The 24,284-nt window shown below is 42.1% G+C and overlaps 2 protein-coding genes across 2 annotated transcripts; one reads left to right on the top strand and one right to left on the bottom strand.

Annotated features, from left to right (window-relative positions):
* Positions 1-5,143: 5,143 nt before the first annotated feature.
* Positions 5,144-23,008, bottom strand: LOC139473779 (uncharacterized). The gene is made up of 5 exons (XM_071256534.1): positions 22,770-23,008; positions 20,224-20,539; positions 10,637-11,295; positions 10,324-10,576; positions 5,144-5,248 (listed from the first exon to the last, which is right to left on the bottom strand). Exons 1-5 carry the CDS (start codon positions 23,006-23,008, stop codon positions 5,144-5,146), a joined length of 1,572 nt encoding a protein of 523 aa, XP_071112635.1.
* LOC139473970 (uncharacterized) lies at positions 13,341-18,138 on the top strand. The gene has a single exon (XM_071256837.1). The coding sequence runs from the start codon at positions 13,696-13,698 to the stop codon at positions 18,136-18,138; it is 4,443 nt and encodes a 1,480-aa protein (XP_071112938.1). The 5' UTR covers positions 13,341-13,695.
* Positions 23,009-24,284: the final 1,276 nt, after the last annotated feature.

The following is a 24,284-nucleotide window of genomic DNA, read 5'->3' on the forward strand; positions in this document are numbered from 1 at the left end:
TCCGACAGGCACATCACAGGGAGATGTCAATATTCGAGTTCAGACAGGCACGTCACAGGAGGATGTCAATATTTGAGTTCAGACAGGCACGTCACAGGGAGATGTCAATATTCGAGTTCAGACAGGCACGTCACAGGGAATGTCAATATTCGAGTTCAGACGGGCACATCACAGGGAATGTCAGTGTTTGAGTTCAGAATAGCACATCCCAGGTAAATTCACTGTGGAATTCAACTGTCAAAGTCACTGTTCAGACGCGCACAATACCGGAAAAGTGCCTGTTAGAGATCAGACGGCCATATCAGTGAGAATGTCCCTGAGTTCATTCATACAAATTCAGGAGAATGTTTCCGCTAAACCTCTGCTGTACACCTATCCACAACCGTCACAGTCCAACGATGATCACAGCAGAGAGAACGTCATAGGCCACAACGAACTGGTGAGAAACTCTACACGGCTCTAGTTTATGTGGCCGTGAAAGTCATCACTGGGACCCACACTAAGTAAACAACATACCATATGTCCAATACTGTCTTTCATTTGCCCACATCAAAGGAAAGATCCCACTTGAAATCAGCTGCAGAGCCGTCAATCTCACAGACGGACTAAAAGAACACGAGACCAACTCTGGATAATGTCAAGCTCCCTGTGCAACGGAAAACATTTATTATATCCCAAATTGGTTGCAACCAATGTAAATGTGTTGATTTGTTATTGTGATGTTATATCACTACCCATCTTTTCATTGAGCACATACAGAGCACGGCAACAGCTGCCGATGCACAGCTATATATAAACACTGTTAATAAAACTCACCGCGATATTAAACAACAGTGATTAAACAAACCCTCGTAGAAAACACAATATTAAATGGTGTCCGTTATTGCTTCTCCATAGTGTCTGACATGTTCATGTTATTGTGTTCAGTATGTTCATTGTTCAAATGATCAGTAGCTGGCATATAGATGCTACTCGTTTGCAGCAATGACATTGGAGATGTGATAGGATCCTCCTATTCACCTACTCATACTGGCGTTATTTTAGAAAGTGTCCAGTTATTTGTTATTGACGAAGGCAGAATATGGTTGGTTTGTTGTTTAACGCCGCACTCAGCAATATTCCGACTATATCACGGCGGTCAATAAATAATCGAGTCTAGACCAGACAATCCAGTTATTAATATCATGAGCATCCATCTACGCAACTGGGATCGATGACAAGCATCAACCATGTCAGCGAGCCTGACCACCCGATCCCGTTAGTCGCCATTTACGACAAGCATAGTCACCTTTTTTACGGCAAGCATGGGTTGCTGAAGACCTATTCTATCCCGCAAACTTCACGGGTCGGTAGAATATGGAGAAGACCCGGGTTCGATTCCCAACATGGGTACAATGTGTGAAGACCATTTCTGGTGTCCCCCGCCGTGATACTGCTGGAATATTGCTAAAAGCGGCGTAAAAGCCTCACTCACTCTTTGCTGTTGCTGTGGCAGCAATCCATATTCCTGCTATATCACGGAAGCATATAAATGATTACACCAGACTAATCAGTCACTGAACGTTTAGCGTCTTACAACCAGACAAGTCACCGAGCACCGGGGTGTGGGGACATTCAACTAAGTCACCGAGCACCGGGGTGTGGGGACATTCAACTACGTCACCGAGCACCGGGGTGTGGGGACATTCAACTAAGTCACCGAGCACCGGGGTGTGGGGACATTCAACTAAGTCACCGAACACCGGGGTGTGGGGACATTCAACTAAGTCACCGAGCACCGGGGTGTGGGGACATTCAACTAGGTCACCGAGCACCGGGGTGTGGGGACATTCAACTACGTCACTGATCCTGACCGCCTGAACCATTTGGTCACCTCTTACGACCAGCATAGGTTGCTGGGGACTAATTCTAATCTTGATTCTCCACGGGGTAACTGCATGGTCGTTGGACAAGTGTCCCCATTTAAGACGATTATTATTAGTTGGAGTCATGACTTAATGGATCTGGAGGTCAGGCTCGGTGGCTTGGTTGATGCATGTCATCGTACCCCGACTGCGTGAGCCATGGCTCGTAATATCAATCACTGGATTGTCTGGTTCCGAATCGATTATTTATCAGGCCGCCGTCATAAAGCTGGAATAAGGCCCAGTGCTGTGTTCAACAACAAAAAACAACAACTGGGGTCTGTTTCGTGTTCGGTCGTGTTAGTCATGCAAGCATGCACGTGCAGGGCCTGTTTTTCCAGAGATCACAGTACCACAGGTACCGGTGCTCAATATATTCTGTGATGTAACACTTTAGAGGTGAGCGAGGATGCACAAAACGAAATATTGTGCACAAAAGACATAATTAGGAGATACGCATACTGTGTTTTCAGTGTAGAGTTGGTTACCTGTAGATTTAACCCCGCTAAATGGAATTTGGAACCGAACGCGCTAAATTTAACATTTGAAACCTCACTCTGCGCGTTCGGTTCCAAATTTAATTTAGCGGGGTTAAATCAAATGGTAACCTAGCTTTACACTGAAAATACAGTACGTTTATCTCCTATTTCAGGTAAAATCCATGTAAAACAGAGATTTTGTTTCTTATTGATAAATACCGGGATAGTAGTATGCTCAAATGTGTTATGATTTATCTCATATCAAATTATGACGGTCTAAGTAAAGCTTTCAAAAAGTCTTATGGTAGACATCCGAAGGACATTTCCACACTTCCACATTTCCATCAGTGATCAAAATTTTGTCTGAAGTAATTCCCTTTACACCATATGTTCCCGTGCTTTGTCAAGGGAAGAAGTGACTTGCCTTTCTATGTATTTATGACGGGTGGCACCGGCGTTGCAGTAAATACTCATCTTGTCGCGAACACGTGGTATCATTTGGAACTATCGGCCACATGTCTACCATAAACTTATGGAAAGCTTTACCGAAGGTCTTGTTTGCTGTAACTCTGCTAAAAAAAACTTTGACCAAGAGTCATATGACGCTCTTCGAAATCTTGCTCGAAAGAGCATGCTCGATTATAACTTCAAAGTTGTGAAATGAAAACACCAAAGGCTGGGACTGTTGCAGTGTTGCTCAACATGAAGGGAAAGTTGAACTCATCCCTCTTGGAAAATCCTTGTCGGGAGTGTTTTGTCATTCTTAAGGTTTATTCACAGAACCCCTAAATATGAAAGATGAGGCGGTAACACTGGCCTTCCATACTTCTAGTTCAGATGGGTAATTCGGTGTAAGAGAATTGGCTATTTGACCGATATCAGATCATCAATACACCTAAACCTACAGCATCATGGTCAAATCCCCCTGCCAATCGGGCAGACATTATTACTCGTAAACACACAAACCAGCATGAAGGGGGGGGGGGGGGGGGGGGGATCACAAGTCACAACCTGTTGCCCATGTCCTCAGCGTCTCGATGTCTTACCGGCCTCCATGGGTTCCTGAAGACCTGCTCTATCCCGGATCTTCACCGGTGCTCACTCACACTGAGTAACGTTGGTTGAAATGCAAGAATACGATCCACCACCGACAGGAAACATGTCACAGAGTTTAAGAGTCTTTCACAAAAGGATTGAAGCCTTCAAATTTAGGGCGTCTTAGCACTATGATCGCTTTGTCGAACGGAAAGTGAATGTGTGCATACATTATTTACACAAATAATGTAGATAGCGTTAACATAGCAAATAGAAATCACCAACCTCCGCCCAGACTGACGACCACGGTAGCGGAGCTTGTACCGATCCGACAGGATCAAGTTAACACTGTGACCGACACAATAGATCGAACGAGTGCATCCAGCTGTGAAACAATGTGTAATGCGTCTTTTGTATGTATTCATTGTGTAGACACCATATGAAGCAATGTTACATACCAGCCAAGGGGTCTTACATGTAAGTGTTAATAGCGTTAACGTCCTTGGAGTATATGTAATGTACGAAGACTAAGCCGCTCGTAGGAGCAGTTCCTTTTCCGAAATAAAACTGATAAAACAAATTTAAACTCATTGAATTGTTCTGAATACACAAATATAACTCTGGAAACAAAACTGGAAGTTATATTTCTGTATAGTTGTTAAACGAGATAAATTATATGTTAACATTTACTACATCTTGAACTAAAATAAGGCAGATGCAGCCTATGGCACGAAGTGTTTCTCAGGTTCCATTCTGTCTTGTGCCGCATGCCAGGAGCTGATGGAAGACCATTGTATGTTTTAGATTTGATTAAAATTAGAAAATAAATCCCCAAGTTAAAAAAAATGTGATCCCCCTGTTTTTCACACATTTCAACCTTACGTAAGAGCAAATTCAATCCGATCAATGAGGTCGGTTTGCTGGCCCCAGAGAAGACAGAACCGTATCTCCAACTCCAACATCACAACATGGCCGACATCATCGACAAGCCAGCAGAAAAACAACTCATCAACACAAAGTCATCGTGTGAATCCACAGATGATATTCCCCCACAACTATTTTTGTGACATGTATTTATTACTAAAACCGTGTGCACGAAAAATAACAACGTTCTGACAAAAACAGATCGTGACTCTCCTTTCATCAGTATGTCACAGACGCTTGAACAACGTGTTAACTGCAGCTTACATCCACACACAAGCATGATCAGCGTGTTGGTGTTTATTAAATATGACCACAGGTGATAACATGGCGGGTCCTATGCTATCATATAGTACACTTCTGTTTCTACATGAGTAAGCTCGGATACGAGCAGCGACAGAAACTAATGAAGTGTTTACAAAAATAATTTATTTTCATCGGTCCTGATTTTACTACAATACAATATGAACAGAGGCAATATGCATATGGTTTGACATACATATTTCCTCAAAACTGACACTAATGGCGTGGTCTAGATCCAACGGAACGTGGACATGCATACATATTACCACACGACTGACACAAGGAAGGCCGCACAGACAAGACGGCGTGACCTAGCGTCTCGTAAACAAGGCACAAAGCCAGTTTGTCCCAGTAGATAACCGACAAAACGATACTACATGTCCCAATTTCTGTTCCTTAACAGTCATCATATCAGGTCGGATCGCTCTCTGAATACGACTGGTTACTGAGCAGCATATTAATGCCGAGGGCGTGGTGATGGGCACAGAGAGATGTCATCCGTCAGTCGTGTTCCCCTCGGTGTTTGGATTCTGTGAGTTTCTTGTGACTTTTCAGGTCATCTATGAAAGCATCCACTTTTTGTTGGCAGTCGTATGTGTCCTGTTCCTGAACATTAAAAATAACACCTTTAAATACAAAATTCAATATAGTTCATATGTAATATAGCAGTCGGTTACATTATGGGAAATGTATATGGAGAAATACCGTTATGAGGGGCGGTTGGGTAGCCTAGTGGTTAAAGCGTTAGCTCGTCACGCCGAAGCCCCGGGTTCGATTCCCGACATGGGTACAATGTGTGAAGCCCATGTCTGGTGTCCCCCGCTGTGATATTGCAGGAATATTGCTAAAACCATACTCACTCACTCACTCACATCTCGCTTGTGATTCTGTGTGCATCGTCATTGCCGTCTGAATTTTACACAGCATAGTTTATGTCATGTCTTGTGATCATTACAACTGATTAGCATGAATAAGGTTATATCATTTGTAGGTGATGTGATGTGAAGTGAGGTGAGGTTTAACTTTTGCACGTCTGTACGTGTGTGTGTGTCGCTGGTTTGACTGGTGACGTGTGGTAGACTGCTGCTCCTAAAAGATATCTGAAATCGATATTTGACTAAATGGAAACACGAGTACAGCATACATCTGGAGCTTAATTATAACAAGGAGGAATGGAAACACATGAGTACAGCATACATCTGGAGCTTCATTATAACAAGGAGGGTTGGAAACACACGAGTACGGCATACACCTAGAGCTTCATTATAACAAGGAGGGTTGGAAACACACGAGTACGGCATACACCTGGAGCTTCATTATAACAAGGAGGGTTGGAAACACACGAGTACGGCATACATCTGAGCTTCATTATAACAAGGAGGGTTGGAAACACACGAGTACGGCATACATCTGGAGCTTCATTATAACGAGGAGGAATGGAAACACACGAGTACTGCATTCACCTAGAGCTTCATTATAACGAAGAGGAATCGAAACACACGAGTACAGCATACAACTGGAGCTTCATTATAACGAGGAGGAATGGAAACACACAAGTACAGCATACACCTGGAGCTTCATTATAAGGAGGAGGATAGGAAATACACGAGTACAGCATACACCTAGAGCTTCATTTTAACGAGGAGGAATGGAAACACACGAGTACGGCATACATCTGGAGCTTCATTATAACGAGGAGGAATGGAAACACATGAGTACAGCATACACCTGGAGCTTCATTATAACGAGGAGGAATGGAAACACATGAGTACAGCATACACGTAGAGCTTCATTATAACGAGGAAGATTGGAAACTCACGAGTACAGCATACACCTAGAGCTTCATTATAACGAAGAAGATTGGAAACACACGAGTACAGCATACACCTGGAGCTTCATTATAAGGAGGAAGATTTTAAATACACGAGTACAGCATACACCTAGAGCTTCATTATAACGAAGAGGAATCGAAAAACACGAGTACAGCATACACCTGGAGCTTCATTATAACGAAGAGGATTGGAAACACATGAGTACTGCATACACCTAGAGCTTCATTATAACGAGGAGGAATGGAAAAACACGAGTACAGCATACACCTAGAGCTTCATTATAACGAAGAGGAATCGAAAAACACGAGTACAGCATACACCTGGAACTTCACTATAACGAAGAGGATTGGAAACACATGAGTACTGCATACACCTAGAGCTAAATTATAACGAGGAGGAATGGAAAAACACGAGTACAGCATTCACCTAGAGCTTCATTATAACGAGGAAGAACGGAAAAACACGAGTACAGCATTCACCTAGAGCTTCATTATAACGAGGAGGAATGGAAACACACGAGTACAGCATACACCTGGAGCTTCATTATAACGAGGAGGATTGGGCTGGAGATCCTCACACTCTGATTGAATATATTTGCAATATCCCGGACAAATTTACCAAGCTGAAATGTTAATCAATAAAAAACTTTGATGGAATCAAGGAAGTGCGGGGTCGTTGTTCGGCCTTCGAAAATTAAGTTTCTATGCAGAGCTACATATTCCTGTGAGCCAAATAACACTTTACGAATTACTTTCAGTCTGCCTCAATGACACATAAGTCTAACATGATAATTTCATATTTAACGATATTGGGATTTTACCGAAAAGGATAATAATGCTTCAGACTGTTGAAAAAATAGAAAGTGTCTACCACCAAAACATTCGATGTTGCAAGGTGTTATTTAAAAAACAGTTGAGTAAAACATTATCCATACTGAACAACAAAAGTTCCTGTGACTTTGAATAAGATTTAATGCAAAGTTATGATTTTTACCAAATATGAAACAATTTCGGTTTGCAACAGATAAAATACTCCTGTAAGTGTTCAAATGGTTTAATTTGCCATACTGACTTCAGAAAATGCGTGATTTCGTTAAAAGAAACACCATGAACATGCCAAAATGTCAATTTACAATTCAATAGCGTGTGTGTCCACCTCTGGTTGCGATGCAAGCAACACATCTTCGTCTCATGGAATGGACCAGTCGTCGCCCAAAGTCCTGTGGGATATCTGTCCATATCTGCTGGAACATGTTTCGAAGTTCCTGGAGTGTCTGTGGAACACGTGGTTGACGTCGAAGGCGCCGATCAATCTTATCCCACATGTTCTCGATTGGTGAGAGATCAGGGGAGCGAGCCGGCCAGGGGATGACATTCACGTTGTTTTGTTGAAGAGAATCCTGAACAAGTAGAGCATTATGAGCCCGGGCGTTGTCATGTTGAAAGGTAATGCCTGGGCCATGACGACGCAAACCCGGTAGAACAACAGGGCCGGTAGCGATGTCCATTGAGATTTCCCTCTACCACTATCAAACGGTTCCTCTGTCTTGCTGTAATCCCACCCCATACCATAACGTTGCGGCCCCCGAACAGATCTTCTTCCATGACACAATGATTGAAGTAACCTTCACCTCGACGTCAGTACACACGCTGTGGCTGATGTGAAAACGAGACTCGTCAGTGAATAGAACTTGTCCCCACTACATGGCCGTCCAGCGTAGACGCTGTCTGCACCACTGTAGCCGTGCTTGACGGTGGTTTCCTGTCAAAATGGACGTCTGGCGGGTCTTCTGGCGACAATCCCTGCACATCTGAGGCGACGACGTACGGTTTGTGAAGAAATTCGGCGAAGGCCAGGGATGCATCTTGCAGTCATTGTTGCTGGCTGGAATTGATTTCGTAGGTGTGTTGTTCGAATCCAGTTGTCTTGTCGATTACGCTTGGCCTACCACTCCGAGGATGGTCTCTGACTACATTCGTCTGTTGCCAACGTTGCCATAAACAACAAATGGTGATTCTGTGGACGTTAAATTATCTTGCAACTTCACATTGACTCGATCCTGCTTCAAGCATACCAATGGCTCGCAGACGCTCATTTTCGGACAGGCGTGGCATTGTCACGTGGCAATGTCGAATAATTACGTAAGTTTGTTGTTTTTCTGAGTGGTTGTTGTCAGCACGATGCTAAACAATGCATATGGAGTCCCGTTAACGCACATGTTTTTATACCCATTTTGGGGTATTGAAATGCATGGGGCTTGCATAAAATTCAACTTTTCTGTAGCAGTTACGTTTTTGTGACTTGATTCCATACATGTACTACAATATTGAAAACCAAACTTTACTTGTTTGAAAAATTCACAAAAATATTGTTTTCACAGGAACTTTCGTTGTTGAGGATAGTTTTGCATCTGTAGCTCCATACAAAATTGTGAAATTATTGAAGAAATGAAATGTTAAAACAAAAGACATCTGGGTGAAAGAAAATTAGAAATACACTAATATTAACAAATAAAACAATTTGAAAAAACACATCTAGACCCTGTGTTCGCGACTGCAGCCAGGTCATGTGATAATCACGTTCAAATACAAATATTCCAAATGGATTCTTGCCAGTGCTGGTCGTGAGTGAGGATTTACATCGCACTTATTAATATAGCGCGGGACACTAAACTGGATTTAACACATTGTAGCAATAGAGATTACTACATGAGTTTACTATTTATCTTACGAGTTGTTTCAAAACGTGTCTGGCAAGGGAAAGCGACAGACACGAGTGCAGTAATCTGTTTCTGACACACCCTGAAGTCGCACTACTTAAGCATCGAATCGATGCATGTTTAGCCAATTCTCATAATCGTTTTGGAGGGTAGTACACAACACTATGGTCATGAGTGACGTCATCCAGCAGACACTGCTTGTTACTCCTACCTTGTGTGACCCTCCACAAAAAGGTTTCTGTGAATTATCAAGGTCGATGATAATTCAAACTGAATAAGATTGAGCTATTAATATTCTAAAACCATAAAGTTCGACAGACATGGGTAAATTCGACCGAAGCACGGGAAACGTATCAGTGAACAATTCATTCTCCTACCCAGAATTCCATGCGACCAGCATAGTACCTCTGCCACAGGGCAGCGCCATGTGACGATTCGTCACAACTTACACAGCCCATTCAAGATATTGCATATGATTTTCATCTGTTTCATTTTTTACACGTCCACATATCTAGATAAACATTTGTCATAGAATGGTTAACTTTCACTGAGAAAAAATACTAAATCATTAAAAACTATTTCCATTTGCCTAGAGCTAGCGATACGGTCACTTTGATGTGTAAATATGTATTGTCATGCAGTTGTAGTAACATGTCTATATAATTATGCAAAACAATATGTAAATCGCCCCCAAATACGTGCATGAGTCCGTTCTATTCTGATTTCTGAAAAAGCGCGTTTGTTTACAAACAAAAGTCCGGTCACATGATATGCAAATTAGCCTGTGGCAGTGGTGTTATGCTAAATCAACTATGCGCCAGAGTGCGTGAAAAATGAGGAAAGTAGTCCGTCATAATCTGACCTTAGGTCATCACCATGGTGTAGCCAATCACGGATCTGGATTTCGATTTCATTCAACGTTTGATACCAGTTATCTCAAATCGGGTACTCATCCACAGGTGTGTAAGAGATACGGGTATCCAACGACAATCTACAATGGATATGCATAATAACTACAAACGACATGCACTATTTCGGCCAGAGTTAAGTCGCAAGATTGGCGCGGACACCAGAATAGTTAATGGTCGGTACCCATGTATACTTGCTATATACAAACTGTTTATACAAACCACTTGAGATCTGAGCATCTTCATTCTCGATTCCTTCTGTAGTGGTGACAAGAATCTACGTAGACTTGACGTGGAACCCACGGTCGATGAGACAACCCTTCTGCTAGTATTGGACTGGGTTCCGTCCTGACGACTCTCCTGTAACTTGCTGGACGCCCTGCTGGTTGTGTGAGACTGGGTTCCGTCTAAACGCCTCCCCGATAACACCCTGGGCGTCATGCCGCTTGCGTGGGACTGGGTTCCGTCTAAGTGCCTCCCCGATAACACCCTGGGCGTCATGCCGCTTGCGTGGGACTGGGTTCCGTCTAAGTGCCTCCCTGATACGTTGGACGTCATGCTGCTTGTGTGAGACTGGGTTCCGTCTCGGCGCCTCCTTGGTGACGTGTTGGACGTCAAGCTGCTGCTGTTCTTGAACACGATGGAGCTCCCATGTCGCCTGGGAAGTGTTTTGGCGGACCCTCTGCTGGAATCTCCTGGCAACCCGCCAGACCAATCTCTGACCATTGACTCTCTACTTTGCTGGGTCTGTTCGATGAGTCTGAGGCTGGACTTGGCGGAGATGGTGGGGCTCGCGACAAAGCAGCCTGAAGGTGCGATATGCCATCTTTCCTTCGTGATGCCCTTGTCATTGGATTTGAGGAACTCGTTTCCGACATGCTTCAGCTTAAACTGACACGCAAGGCATTTTGATGTTTTCGACACTGTCGGTTTGAATCGGGAGCCAAGGAACTGACTGCCATGCCGTTTTTCCAGTCTGTACTGCTGTTCTGGGTCGTAAGCGTAGTTTGCCGACGTCCGGTTCAGACACGACTCGAAGATTTCGCCGGAGTGTGAGTGGGCCCGGAGGAAGTTGTGTTTAGGCGAAACAGTTTCGTCGTCAGAGATTGTTGACTTGTCCGCCTGAGAGATGAGCTGGGCTTCAAGCTGCATTATGATCATTTCCAGCTGTTCTATTTCATGGCTGTAATCAATCTGGAAGTACAATAAACAACCTCGCCATTATTGTCATCATTGGATAGACAGCGCCACATCTGTGCTCGTCGGGTTCACCAAAGTGGCATAAACACCAAGGACCAGCATCAGTTTGGACTTCTTGTCACATAAAGGGGGCACAGGTAGCGAAGTCGTCCAAGGAGCCGCGATTCGCTGTGCAGAGTTGCGTCCCTTGGGCACGCCAGAAACTATGATTGTGGGTTCGAATCCCGGTTCGCCCCGAATATGTTTCTAGGTTTGTCAGCACCATACCCGTGCTCGTGGGTTTCGCCAAAGTGGTAAACGTCTGAGACCTGCATCACTCCGAAACAGACACGCCGTGACATACAGTTAAAAGCGGCGTTAAATCCAACTCACTCACTCTCACGTAAAGCTGACACTTCGGTGTACACTGAAATAGTGTTCGAGGCGACGTGAAACCACACTCATACTCGTCTGTAGCATAGTACACAGTATTGGTTTTACAAGGTTAGGTGTTAAATCCTGAAAGGCATTTAGAAGTGATACACGTAAGTAAGAGAATCTATGGATGTGAACTTCTTTATCATGAGGAACACAACGTATCGAAGTATATACTTATGCCTTCATCGGGTGACTGAAGGTCATTCCACTGATGAAGGAGTGAGTATAACCTCCGAAACGTTGTGTTCCTCATATAAAGAAGTTGACATCCGTAAATTCTCTTCGTTAGGTCCTTGTCAAGATCACAGATAATCTTGTATATTTTAATTATATGTTAGTACTTCAGATAGATGTATTACGGTATGGTTACATTAGTATATTAAGCTTAGCGAGTTGTTTTTAGATATTGTCAGGTAATACTATGGGAACAGGTTAGGGTCAGGGAAGCGTGACTGGGTACGGCTGATAGCTGGGGAGTTAATTGGTGTAACAATAGGGAGGTCAGGGGTAGCTTGGGCTTTGGGGTCAGTTTAAATAGGGACTAATGGACTAATATTGTGGGAGACTTCTACTCTGGTTGGCGTAAGTTTTTACATTTATTGTTTCATGTTGAATTGTATTTTAGAGGATAGAATTTTGAGTTATGTATTTTTTCCAAACGTAATTATATACACATATTGATGGTAATAGCGTAAAGCCACTGTAACAAATAACCACAACATGATCAAAGTATAAACAGTTCAACTCAGTAATATGTAAATCGGAGTATTGGTGCATGGCTGTATGTATTGTGAGGTAGTGACACATACCTCAGTGACTGTAATTGCGTATATTACATTGTAGTGTCCCGGAACTGGCCGGTTAACCTTAGAGTGCGTAGGAGGGAAGAACCTCCGATATTACGTAGGAGGAAGTAACAACCTCCAACATCACGTAAGGAGAGAAGTTCTCCGACCCAACGTAAGGAGAGAAGTATCTTCGTCTCCGTGGCACATCGTAGGATGAACACAGCCGTGGCATCCATGTAAACAGGCACCCCTAACTCCGTGGGGACAACATCGCCTGGGTGGAAAGATCACCATTCGTTATTACGAGGAAGAATTCTCGTATGAACTGCTCAATAACATCAGAGATTCTAAAGTTCTGTATAGAACTGTTGTGACAGTGACAGTGGAGTGGCTTTGTATCTTTTGGTTGGTTTTTTTTGTGGTTGTGTGTTGTTGTTGTATATATATACACACACAAAGTTTTACTGTGTATTAGTTGTGTTATTCTTAGAACATCTGTATTAGTGTTAGTATTTTTAGAAGTAGACTATTAGTATTAGGATAGTGTATCGTGATAGTTGTATTGTTAGTAGGAGATAGTTGTATTATTAGTAGTAGACATTTGTACTGTTAGTATTAAGATATTAGTATTAGTAGTAGGTGGTAGTATTGTTATTGGTAGGAGAAGCTAGTTTAGTTAGTTGTGTTAGTTAATTTGGTATTAGTTTGAATTTAGATATTGTTATTGGGATTTAAAATTACTTTAAGGGAGGGAATAAATCTGTATTACAACTTCATTTGTGTTTGTAGTTGATTCAATACGTGACATTTTGGTGGCAGTGGTGGGATATTTAATTATTGTCACTATTGAATTAACTCAGACCATCATTCTATGAGAGATTAGGAGTTACTTCCTTGATGGTTTATCCTTGTAGTATTTGTTTGGCCAGAGGTGTGATAGGACCTCCGGCACCACTTCTACATCCTTGAGTGTTCGAGTTAGAATCAAGGTTGGTAGGGTGTATTTCATTTATTGGTCAGATTAGGCTATTGGTTGGAATTTTATATTTTTGGGTTCCATTCTATGCATGAATGTACTTTTGTATAGTCTAAGTTCCTATTGGTAGCATTCATTATTCACAGTTGTCCAAGACTAAGCCTGCTGGGTTTAACTGTACTTGTACTTCATACTATCACCATACAGCTAGATATGGATCTTGAAAAGATTATCAAATTGGGTCAGAGTTTAGGGTATGAGCAAAATGATTTGAGGACGTTTGTAAAAGAACAAACTGAGTTAGAGAGAGAGAAAGAGAAGGAAAAGTTAGAAAGAGAGGAAAGAGCAAGGGAGCGGGAAATCAAGAAATTAGAATTGGAGGAGAGAAAGGAGAGAGAAAAGTTAGAATGGGAGAAAGAAAAATTAGAATTGGAGGAGAGAAAAGAGAGAGAAAAGTTAGAATGGGAGAAAGGAAAATTAAGAGTGCAATCAGAGGAGAGAATAGAATTAGCCAAGTTAGAAAAGAGTTATGCTGGAAATTATGAAGGACAGGTAGGAGAGAAACAATTAGGTGCTGCACCTAAGATGCCTAAGATGCCTCCGTTTGAAGACCGCAATGACAACATTGATGCATATCTTCAACGGTTTGAACGGGTAGCTGTAGCACAAGGTTGGAAGCCTTGTCATTGGGCAGCATATCTTTGTACGCTACTAAAAGGTAAGGCTTTGGAAGTATACTCCAGATTAAGTGTAGATGACGCAGAAGATTATACTGCTGTTAAGACTGCATTGCTAAAACGCTATGAAATGACAGAGGATGGATTTCATCAGAAATTTAGAACTGCTAAAACTGATACAGGCGAGATATTCACACAGTTTGTAGTTAGAATTGAGAACTATTTCAACAGATGGATTGAGCTTAGTGGTACTCAAAAGACTTTTGAAGGTGTGAAAGATTTATTGTTGCGTGAACAGATTTTAAATGTAACTGGAAGGGATCTTAGTATATTCTTGAAAGAGAGAAAACCAAAAGATGCTATGGAAATGGCCAGACTAGCAGAACAATTTATAGAAGCCAGAGGTACAGGTCCTGTTAGATATGGTAAGCAAGGTAGTTTTGGTCAACATGACAAAACAGAGGTCCGAGGTAAACCAGGAGAGAACAAGGCGCCAGGTGGTACAAAACCCAAACCATTTATTCCTATTAAAGAAAGGACATGTTACAACTGTAGTCAAATTGGACATTTGGCAGCACAGTGTAAGAAACCCAAATATAACGTGGCAAGTATCCAAGTAAGTGAATACACCAGTAACGTGTCTGCAGTCCTTCCAGATTGTATAGATGTTGAGGCAAGAATACCTGAAGTTGTAGATGGTGATGCCACAACTTCAGAGAGGGTGAGTGAACCAGATGTAGCCTCAGGAAGCATGTTTACTACAGACCACAACATGCCTATTCACAAGGGAAAGGTAAATGGCAAGCCAGTGGATGTCCTGAGAGACAGTGGCTGTACTGGCGTAATAGTGAGGAGGTCAAAGGTAGAGGATGAATGTTTGTCCTCAGAAACACAATCTTGTAAGTTGGCTGATAGTAGGGTGCTAATACTTCCCGTAGCATGGATTACCGTGGACACACCCTTTTATACTGGAAAGGTAAGAGCTGCATGTATGGACACACCACTCTGTGACCTGATATTAGGCAATATTCCAGGAGTGAGAGAACCAAGCGATCCAGATCAGATGTGGGATAAGGATGATATTCACATGGTAAGTGCTGTGGAAACAAGAGGCCAAAGAAGAGTAAGACAAGAAGGCATGAAACCACTGAAGGCACTGAAACCTGGGGGGCTGACATTGAGTCGAGGTGAGTTCATTACCCAGCAACAACAGGATTCCAGTTTGGACAAAGTCAGGAAATTAGTGGAGGAAGGGAAAATTAGGGAGACCAGGCATAGTACTTCCTCTTACTATATTGAGAATGATATGCTCTATAGGAAGCATACCTTCACCAAGTTTGACAAGGGTAAGCAAGTTGTACAGGCAGTTGTACCAGTCGGGCTGCGTACCCAAGTGATGAAAGTAAGCCATGAAGCATTGATGGGAGGGCACCTTGGAATCAAAAAGACTTTAGATCGGGTTATGTCTCAGTTTTATTGGCCAGGAATAATCGGTGATGTTAGAAGACATGTGCTATCCTGTGATATTTGTCAACGCACAACCCCCAAGGGCAAGGTAAGAAGAATACCACTAGGACAAATGCCATTAATCGAAGTACCATTTGAGAGAATAGCCGTTGACCTGATAGGCCCGTTGTATCCTGTCACTGACAAAGGTAATAGGTATCTTTTGACGGTAGTTGACTATGCTACCAGATACCCAGAGGCAGTACCTTTGCCAAGGATTGAAACTGAGTATGTTGCTGAAGCTCTTTTCGAAATATTCAGTAGAGTAGGTATCCCCAAGGAGATCTTGACGGACATGGGAGCCCAGTTCACTTCAGGTGTAATGAAGGAGGTAAGTAGATTATTATCCTTGCATCAGCTAACTACTACCCCATATCATCCAATGTGTAATGGCCTTGTGGAAAAATTCAACGGTACTCTGAAGACAATGTTGAAACGAATGTGTGCAGAACGGCCATATGACTGGGACAGGTATGTAGCTGCTTTGTTATTTGCATACCGAGAAGTACCTCAAGAGAGTTTGGGATTTGCTCCCTTTGAACTACTGTACGGGCGTACAGTTAGAGGGCCAGTGCAGATTCTCAGAGAAATCTGGACTAAAGACATACAAAATCCTGAGGTAAGAACTACTTATGAGTATGTGTTAGATTTGCAAAACCGACTGGAAGATACTATTCATATAGCACAACAAGAACTAAAAAAAAAATCAGGTAAGTACAAAAAGTTCTTTGATGCAAAATCACAAGCACGGAAAATGAAAGTAGGTGACAAAGTGTTACTTCTGTTACCTACCGATTCCAACAAACTCCTACTCCAGTGGAAAGGACCATATGAAATCTTGGAGGCCTTTGGTATTGGCAATTACAGGATACAGGTAGGTAATAAGACTAAAACCTATCATGCAAACCTACTGAAAAAGTACATTGACCGAGAGGAGATCAAGGACACAACTGTATGTGACGTCAGCATAGCTCACCTGATGTATGCTAGTGCCGGGCTGGTAGATGTCAAAGCGGAAGAGGTAAGTATGCTAGACATAGTTTCACCTGCGCTAGTTTCAAAAGAAACATATCAGGATGTAGACATTTCCAAGGACCTGACAGAAGAACAACAAATTGAGGTGAGAGAGCTCGTAAGTGAATTCAGGGATGTGCTGAGTGATTTACCAGGGAAGGTAGACTGTATGCAGTATAAGATCAAGTTGACATGCAATGAGCCTATAAGATCCAAACCATATCCGCTTCCACATCACATGAGGGACGTTGTCGCCAAAGAGATACAATCAATGTTAGATATGGGGGTGATAGAACCCTCTCACTCACCATATGCTTCCCCCTTTGTACTTGTGAAGAAGGCTGATGAGACTTACAGATTTTGTACCGATTTTCGCAAGTTGAATCAAGTAACGGTCTTTGATGCAGAACCAATTCCATTAGCCGATTCCGTATTTGCAAGGCTTCGACACTGTAAGTACCTAACCAAAATTGATGTGAGCAAGGCATATTGGCAGATCCCAATGGAAGAGAGTAGCAAAGAACTGACGGCCTTTATAACCCCTGATGGGTTATACCAATGGAAGGTGATGCCATTTGGAGTAGTCAACGCACCAGCAGTATTTTCCCGACTCATGAGGCAAGTATTACATAGCATACCTAACACTGACAACTACATAGACGACATCATAGAAGGAACAGAGGAATGGTCACCTCATGTGGTAAGTCTGAGAGACATGTTTACAAGGTTAAGGCAATTTCATCTTACAGCTCGACCATCAAAGGTAAAAATAGGATACAAACAGTTGGAGTTTTTGGGACACAGGGTTGGGAGTGGCCTAATTCACCCGGAGGGTAAGAATGTGGAGAAAATCCTAAATGTTGAACGACCACAAACTAAGAAACAGGTCAGAGCTTTGCTAGGATTAACTGGGTACTACCGGAAATTCATCCCAAATTATGCAGCCATAGCAGTGCCTCTGACTGATCTTACCAAGAAGGGCAAATCAAACAAGGTAGTATGGACAGAGAGTCAAGAGTTAGCTTTCACGACGTTGAAAACACACATGTCAAGTTTTCCAATCTTGAAACTGCCAGACTTGGAGAAAACATTCCTAGTAAGAAGTGATGCTTCTGACGTCGGAATCGGAGCTGTTCTTTTACAAGAACAGGAAGGTGAGCGGTTTCCAATAATGTACGTGAGTCGAAAGTTGGCAGAACGTGAGAGGGCGTACTCTACCATAGAAAAGGAGTGTTTGGCAATAGTATGGGCAATACAGAAGTTAGAAAGATATCTGTATGGGCGGGAGTTCATTCTTGAAACGGACCATCAGCCCTTAGTATGGATGACCAAAGCCAAGTTGACCAATGGACGAGTGATGAGATGGGCTCTAACTTTACAACCTTACAGGTTTCTGATCCGTGCAATCAAGGGGATTGAGAATGTGGGAGCTGACCTCTTGAGCCGGTGTTCGCCCTAGTCACACTGTGTGCATAGCAGTATGTAAATAATGCATTTTTCAGCATCATAGTGAAGATATGACAGTCATTACTTTTTGTGTATTATTGTTGTCATTGTGTATATATATGGTTTTGTATTAGATAATGTCTTTAAAAGACGTTAGGACAAAGTTATATGTGATCTTGTTTGTTATATAATTGTGCTCAGGTACAATTAACTTAAGTGGGGAGGTGATGTCAAGATCACAGATAATCTTGTATATTTTAATTATATGTTAGTACTTCAGATAGATGTATTACGGTATGGTTACATTAGTATATTAAGCTTAGCGAGTTGTTTTTAGATATTGTCAGGTAATACTATGGGAACAGGTTAGGGTCAGGGAAGCGTGACTGGGTACGGCTGATAGCTGGGGAGTTAATTGGTGTAACAATAGGGAGGTCAGGGGTAGCTTGGGCTTTGGGGTCAGTTTAAATAGCGGGGCAGGGTAATAATTTGTACAGTCAGCCAGAATCAGCATGGTCATGTAAGGCATGGACTAATATTGTGGGAGACTTCTACTCTGGTTGGCGTAAGTTTTTACATTTATTGTTTCATGTTGAATTGTATTTTAGAGGATAGAATTTTGAGTTATGTATTTTTTCCAAACGTAATTATATACACATATTGATGGTAATAGCGTAAAGCCACTGTAACAAATAACCACAACATGATCAAAGTATAAACAGTTCAACTCAGTAATATGTAAATCGGAGTATTGGTGCATGGCTGTATGTATTGTGAGGTAGTGACACATACCTCAGTGACTGTAATTGCGTATATTACATTGTAGTGTCCCGGAACTGGCCTTTTAATCTTAGAGTGCGTAGGAGGGAAGAACCTCCGATATTACGTAGGAGGAAGTAACAACCTCCAACATCACGTAAGGAGAGAAGTATCTTCGTCTCCGTGGCACATCGTAGGATGAACACAGCCGTGGCATCCATGTAAACAGGCACCCCTAACTCCGTGGGGACAACATCGCCTGGGTGGAAAGATCACCATTCGTTATTACGAGGAAGAATTCTCGCATGAACTGCTCAATAACATCAGAGATTCTAAAGTTCTGTATAGAACTGTTGTGACAGTGACAGTGGAGTGGCTTTGTATCTTTTGGTTGTTTTTTTTTGTGGTTGTGTGTTGTTGTTGTATATATATACACACACAAAGTTTTACTGTGTATTAGTTGTGTTATTCTTAGAACATCTGTATTAGTGTTAGTATTTTTAGAAGTAGACTATTAGTATTAGGATAGTGTATCGTGATAGTTGTATTGTTAGTAGGAGATAGTTGTATTATTAGTAGTAGACATTTGTACTGTTAGTATTAAGATATTAGTATTAGTAGTAGGTGGTAGTATTGTTATTGGTAGGAGAAGCTAGTTTAGTTAGTTGTGTTAGTTAATTTGGTATTAGTTTGAATTTAGATATTGTTATTGGGATTTAAAATTACTTTAAGGGAGGGAATAAATCTGTATTACAACTTCATTTGTGTTTGTGGTTGATTCAATACGTGACAGTCCTGTCGTGTTAAAACAGAGTGGCTGCACTGGTACCGCTTTGTTGTGGTTGAAACAAACCATTATACTACGTCGACATATATTTTGAAGAAAGGTTCATTCTTTTTCCTAACACTGACAGTGTCCAAATGCTTTTCTTTCTTTCCTTTTTCAGAGCTATATTGTGGTTTATATTATAACTAAACGACATATTTCTGTTATCCTCAATAACAATGAGCACAATCTTAACATAACCGGTCGGTACTCTGACACACACCATGCAGTCACATGGATATACAATTTCTTAGATATTCATGAGGAAATGCAAAATGCAGTCTCTTAACAAACCTCACGCAACATCGACTATCAGAGGGCTACCTGCTATTCCAGGCCAATACAAAACGTCAACGCCAGAGAATAACCAGTCTCGATTATCCACCCAAAATATTTCAATGGGTGTAAAACGCAAAGTAGCGGTGAAGTTTATATGGATGGATCACTGAAGATCAGTAATATGACACCAGGTGTTCAGTTTAGTCATGCAATAACACGGGGAGACAACCCTACCTCTTCATACCCCGGGTCACGGGGAGTGTTCTCTGCAGTTATTTCATCTTCCAGTTTGTCATCATCGACGTTGCCGTCGTCATCATCTCTCCACCTGCCGTCCCTCCTGTCTGTAGCTGAGAGCCGCGACGTCACGGATGTCCTGCAGTCTACGACGTCCCTGTCGGCCACCATGACCCCCGACTTCGGGTCGCCATTTGCATGGAACCGGAAGCCAGGTGGCAGCTTCTTCTGGTCGATGGCCTCGGAGAAACTCTTGACGGATGAGGAGGTGGATAATAAGGAGGCAGATGACAGGTCTTTAATGTTGACATACCTGATGTGAACAGATATACACTACATTGTCAAAGATGTTTTATGTTTTGAAATTGAGGTTCAGACAAAACTGAGACACGTCTTGTGTCACAAATATTGAAGAAATGAAATGTTAAAACAAAGTGTAATATTTATTTGAATATCACAGGCGAGTTCTCCTGACATAATAATAATGTAATCACAGTATATAATTGCAATGCTCTGTTAATATGATATTTGATAGGCTTGGTACGTGATTGTGTTTGCCTGGTCCAGACATGATTATTTTCAGTCCTCTCTGACATACGTGTGGCCGGAATAGTGCTGCCTAACAAGACCTTGTAGGATATGATGATGATGGATGAGTATGGTCTTACGCCGCTTTTAGCAATATTCCAGCAATATCACGGCCGGGGACACCAGAAATCGGCTTCATACATTGTACCCATGTCGGGAATCGAACCCGGGTCTTCGGCGTGACGAGCGAACGCTTTAACCACTAGGCTGCCCGGCCTCCCTTGTAGAACATGAACACAATTGGAAATGCATTCTGAAGGAGCTTTATTAGCATAGAGGAAAGTTCAGTATTCGGATTAATGATGAAATTAATATATTCTCACAGTGAGGTGTTTTTGACGTTCAATGAATGAACGAAAGCACATTTAATGGTGATGGACATGAACACGGCAACTCACATGACATCTAAAGTCCAGTTACTTCTTTTGAAGCTGCTGGAGTGATTGGATTTGTAAGTGAACTGGTATGTTTCTTTTTTTTATGAATTTATGGTTTTATTTTACACATGCCCACTGATACATGACACCAATATCTTCTATATAACACTAAGAACTGATTCCCCACATAACGTAAAGATAATCACAGGTTGCACATAATTATATGCCGATGTCTCACTCCGCCGTACGTGAAGAAACACTTAAAGTCAAGCGGGTTGATGTGCTAGCATCGAGCATAACTATTACTGCAATGATCTTCTCTCACAAGAACATAGGGTTGCATGAGAGAATTCCACATTCCTATATACTAACCAACCCTGCACGTTCATCTTAAATCCAACCAAAATATGTAATTATTATGAATAGTGATTCTCAAATCACTATTATATATGATGTATTCATGAACCTTGGGATTCCGGTTGAGGACTGGTACCTTTTGAAGGTTGTCGACTGAATGGATTAGGTGGTCAGACTTAGTGACTTGGCAGATTGCGTGTCATCGGACCCCGACGGCGGAGATCGTTGCTCATCAATATCAACAAGAAAAAGGTTGATACGATGGGATGTAAGTCAGCGATCCACCCGATCCCGTTAGTCGACCCTTACGATAAGCATATTCGCCTTTTAGGACAAGCATGGGGTGCCTAAAATGACAGCGGATGGTATCACAGAACAGATAATTTCCCGCAGAATTCAGAACTAAGAAGTATATTTGTGTGTCTGGTGTATTTTGATTTTTTCGACTTCAACGTAAGCGAGAGGGAAACATCAAACGGGGGTCTGTATTGATAACTTCTGCATTCTGCATTGCATAAATAGTGATTGGGTTGTTGAGATCAAATACAATTACGCGTCTAAGTAGAATCTGTACGTATCAAGGGTTTTGTATATTATTTTGCAATTGATCGTGTTTAAGTTTTACAAGATAGATAAGCATTGAGAAGATGGTCTAAGAATATTTTACTTCTATAATTTTGGACACGAAGGGTCCCAACGTTGTGTGTCAGGGGAACAGGCCAGGGTCGGTATATTGGACCGGTATATTCGTCTTCTGATGAATGTGTATTTGCGTTACAAGACTTATAGGGGATGTGAGGGGGACAAAGTGGTCATGTTGGACATGAAGGATGGTTATCAAGGGCAGTGGCCGACATGACAGTAACCGGTACGTCTCCCTCTAACAAACTAAGGTGCACATAATTTGGTGTGTGTGTGTGTGTGTGTGTGTGTGTGTGTGTGTGTGTGTGTGTGTGTTTGTGTGTGTGACATCATGAACATCGATTCACGCAATTGAGATACGATGACATGCATCAACCAAGTCAGCGAGTCTGACCACCCGATCCCGTATGTCGCCTCTTATGACAGCACAGTCGTTTTTCTACGGCAAGCAAGGGTTGGTGAAGACCTATTCTAACCGGATCTTCACGGGTCAGGTACACATAAGGTACTGGGGTACGCAAGTATCAAACCAGTGTAAATCGTTTGTATCAACTATTTCAACATGGTAGCCTCACAAACCTTGACGATAAAGAATTCTGTAAAACTCTTTGTTCCCTGGACTTTTCCGACAACTTCTTGAATTTCTGTTTATCAAGCTCTTCCAACTTCTGTAGGAGTTTTGCGAGTTCAACTGCATTTTGGGGACATTCAATCAATTTAGCATCAAAATAAACAGGACCGAGTTTTTCTTTCAGATCTTGAAGGGTTTTTGAAGGAGCCAAGAATTCTCTCTTCCTGCACGGAAACACTACACTCATTTCATTCCGCGATGAGTCTCACTCAACATTAGCTCAACATACAACTGTTAACAAACAGGAAATACACATTTGTGACGTCAGGATCACTATGCATTACGTCACGCGTGTCAAATAACAACAATGCTACACTATGACGTCATCTGATTGTTTTTACCAGGGCACGCTGGTTCCCGGATCTGTCTGCACGTCGACAAGTCACGCAAGTTATATATTGTGATAAATTTATGAAGAGACGGGGCCCATCGGTGGTGGATAAGTTTCGAGGGCATGTTCTAATCTCAAGAAATGATTGATTGATTGAGTATGGTTTTACGCCGCTTTGAGCAATATTCCAGCAGAATATCACGGCGGGGGACACCAGAAATGTGCCGGATCTGTCTGCACGTCGACAAGTCACGCAAGTTATATATTGTGATAAATTTATGAAGAGACGGGGCCCATCGGTGGTGGATAAGTTTCGAGGGCATGTTCTAATCTCCAGAAATGATTGATTGATTGAGTATGGTTTTACGCCGCTTTGAGCAATATTCCAGCAGATTATCTCGGCGGGGGACACCAGAAATGTGCCGGATCTGTCTGCACGTCGACAAGTCACGCAAGTTATATATTATGATAAATTTATGAAGAGACGGGGCCATCGGTGGTGGATAAGTTTCGAGGGCATGTTCTAATCTCCAGAAATGATTGATTGATTGAGTATGGTTTTACGCCGCATTGAGCAATATTCCAGCAGAATATCACGGCGGGGGACACCAGAAATGTGCCTTCACACCTTGTATCCATATGGGGAATCGAACCCGGGCCTTCGGCGTGACGGGCGAATGCTTGAACCACTAGACTACCCACCACACCCTCCAGAAATGACAAAAATATGCCACCTCAATCTATTCAGCTGTAATAAATCAACGGGAAGCTTATTTTCTTAATATGACAGTTTCCCATCTATCATACTATATATATCATCAGGTATGACATCGCATTTTTAAATTACAAGAGCTGGCGCACTCCCAGGAAAATGTGAATTGTGTTGCATAAATATATCGGCCAAGGTGACAGCTTCCTCGACTATGAAATAGACCCATTCGCTTCGTTTCGCAAGTGACGTGACCGGCTAACTCAATTTTCTCGTTCGTGACAGTAATTTTAGATATCAGACGGCTACTTTAGCGTCGTGCGATTCAAACCCGGTACAATACGAAACTACAGTGGCGAATAGATCCATCCACAGGAATACTTACTGAACATGAAAAAAATAATATAAGTTTTCATCCATGAA

The sequence above is a fragment of the Haliotis cracherodii genome, unplaced genomic scaffold (genome assembly GCF_022045235.1).
Source record: "Haliotis cracherodii isolate W230 unplaced genomic scaffold, xgHalCrac1.p SCAF_3, whole genome shotgun sequence".
In the NCBI taxonomy this organism is placed as follows: Eukaryota; Metazoa; Mollusca; class Gastropoda; order Lepetellida; family Haliotidae; genus Haliotis; species Haliotis cracherodii.

Excerpts from the sequence above, each read along its gene's own strand:
- LOC139473970 (XM_071256837.1), top strand. The coding sequence starts at position 13,696 with ATGGATCTTGAAAAGATTATCAAATTGGGTCAGAGTTTAGGGTATGAG.
- LOC139473779 (XM_071256534.1), bottom strand. The coding sequence starts at position 23,008 with ATGAGTGTAGTGTTTCCGTGCAGGAAGAGAGAATTCTTGGCTCCTTCA. Across the intron at positions 10,577-10,636 it reads ACGTCCAACGTATCAGGGAG|GCACTTAGACGGAACCCAGT; the intron begins GCACTTAGACGG and ends GTTATCGGGGAG. Across the intron at positions 5,249-10,323 it reads AGATGCTCAGATCTCAAGTG|GAACAGGACACATACGACTG; the intron begins GTTTGTATAAAC and ends TTTAATGTTCAG.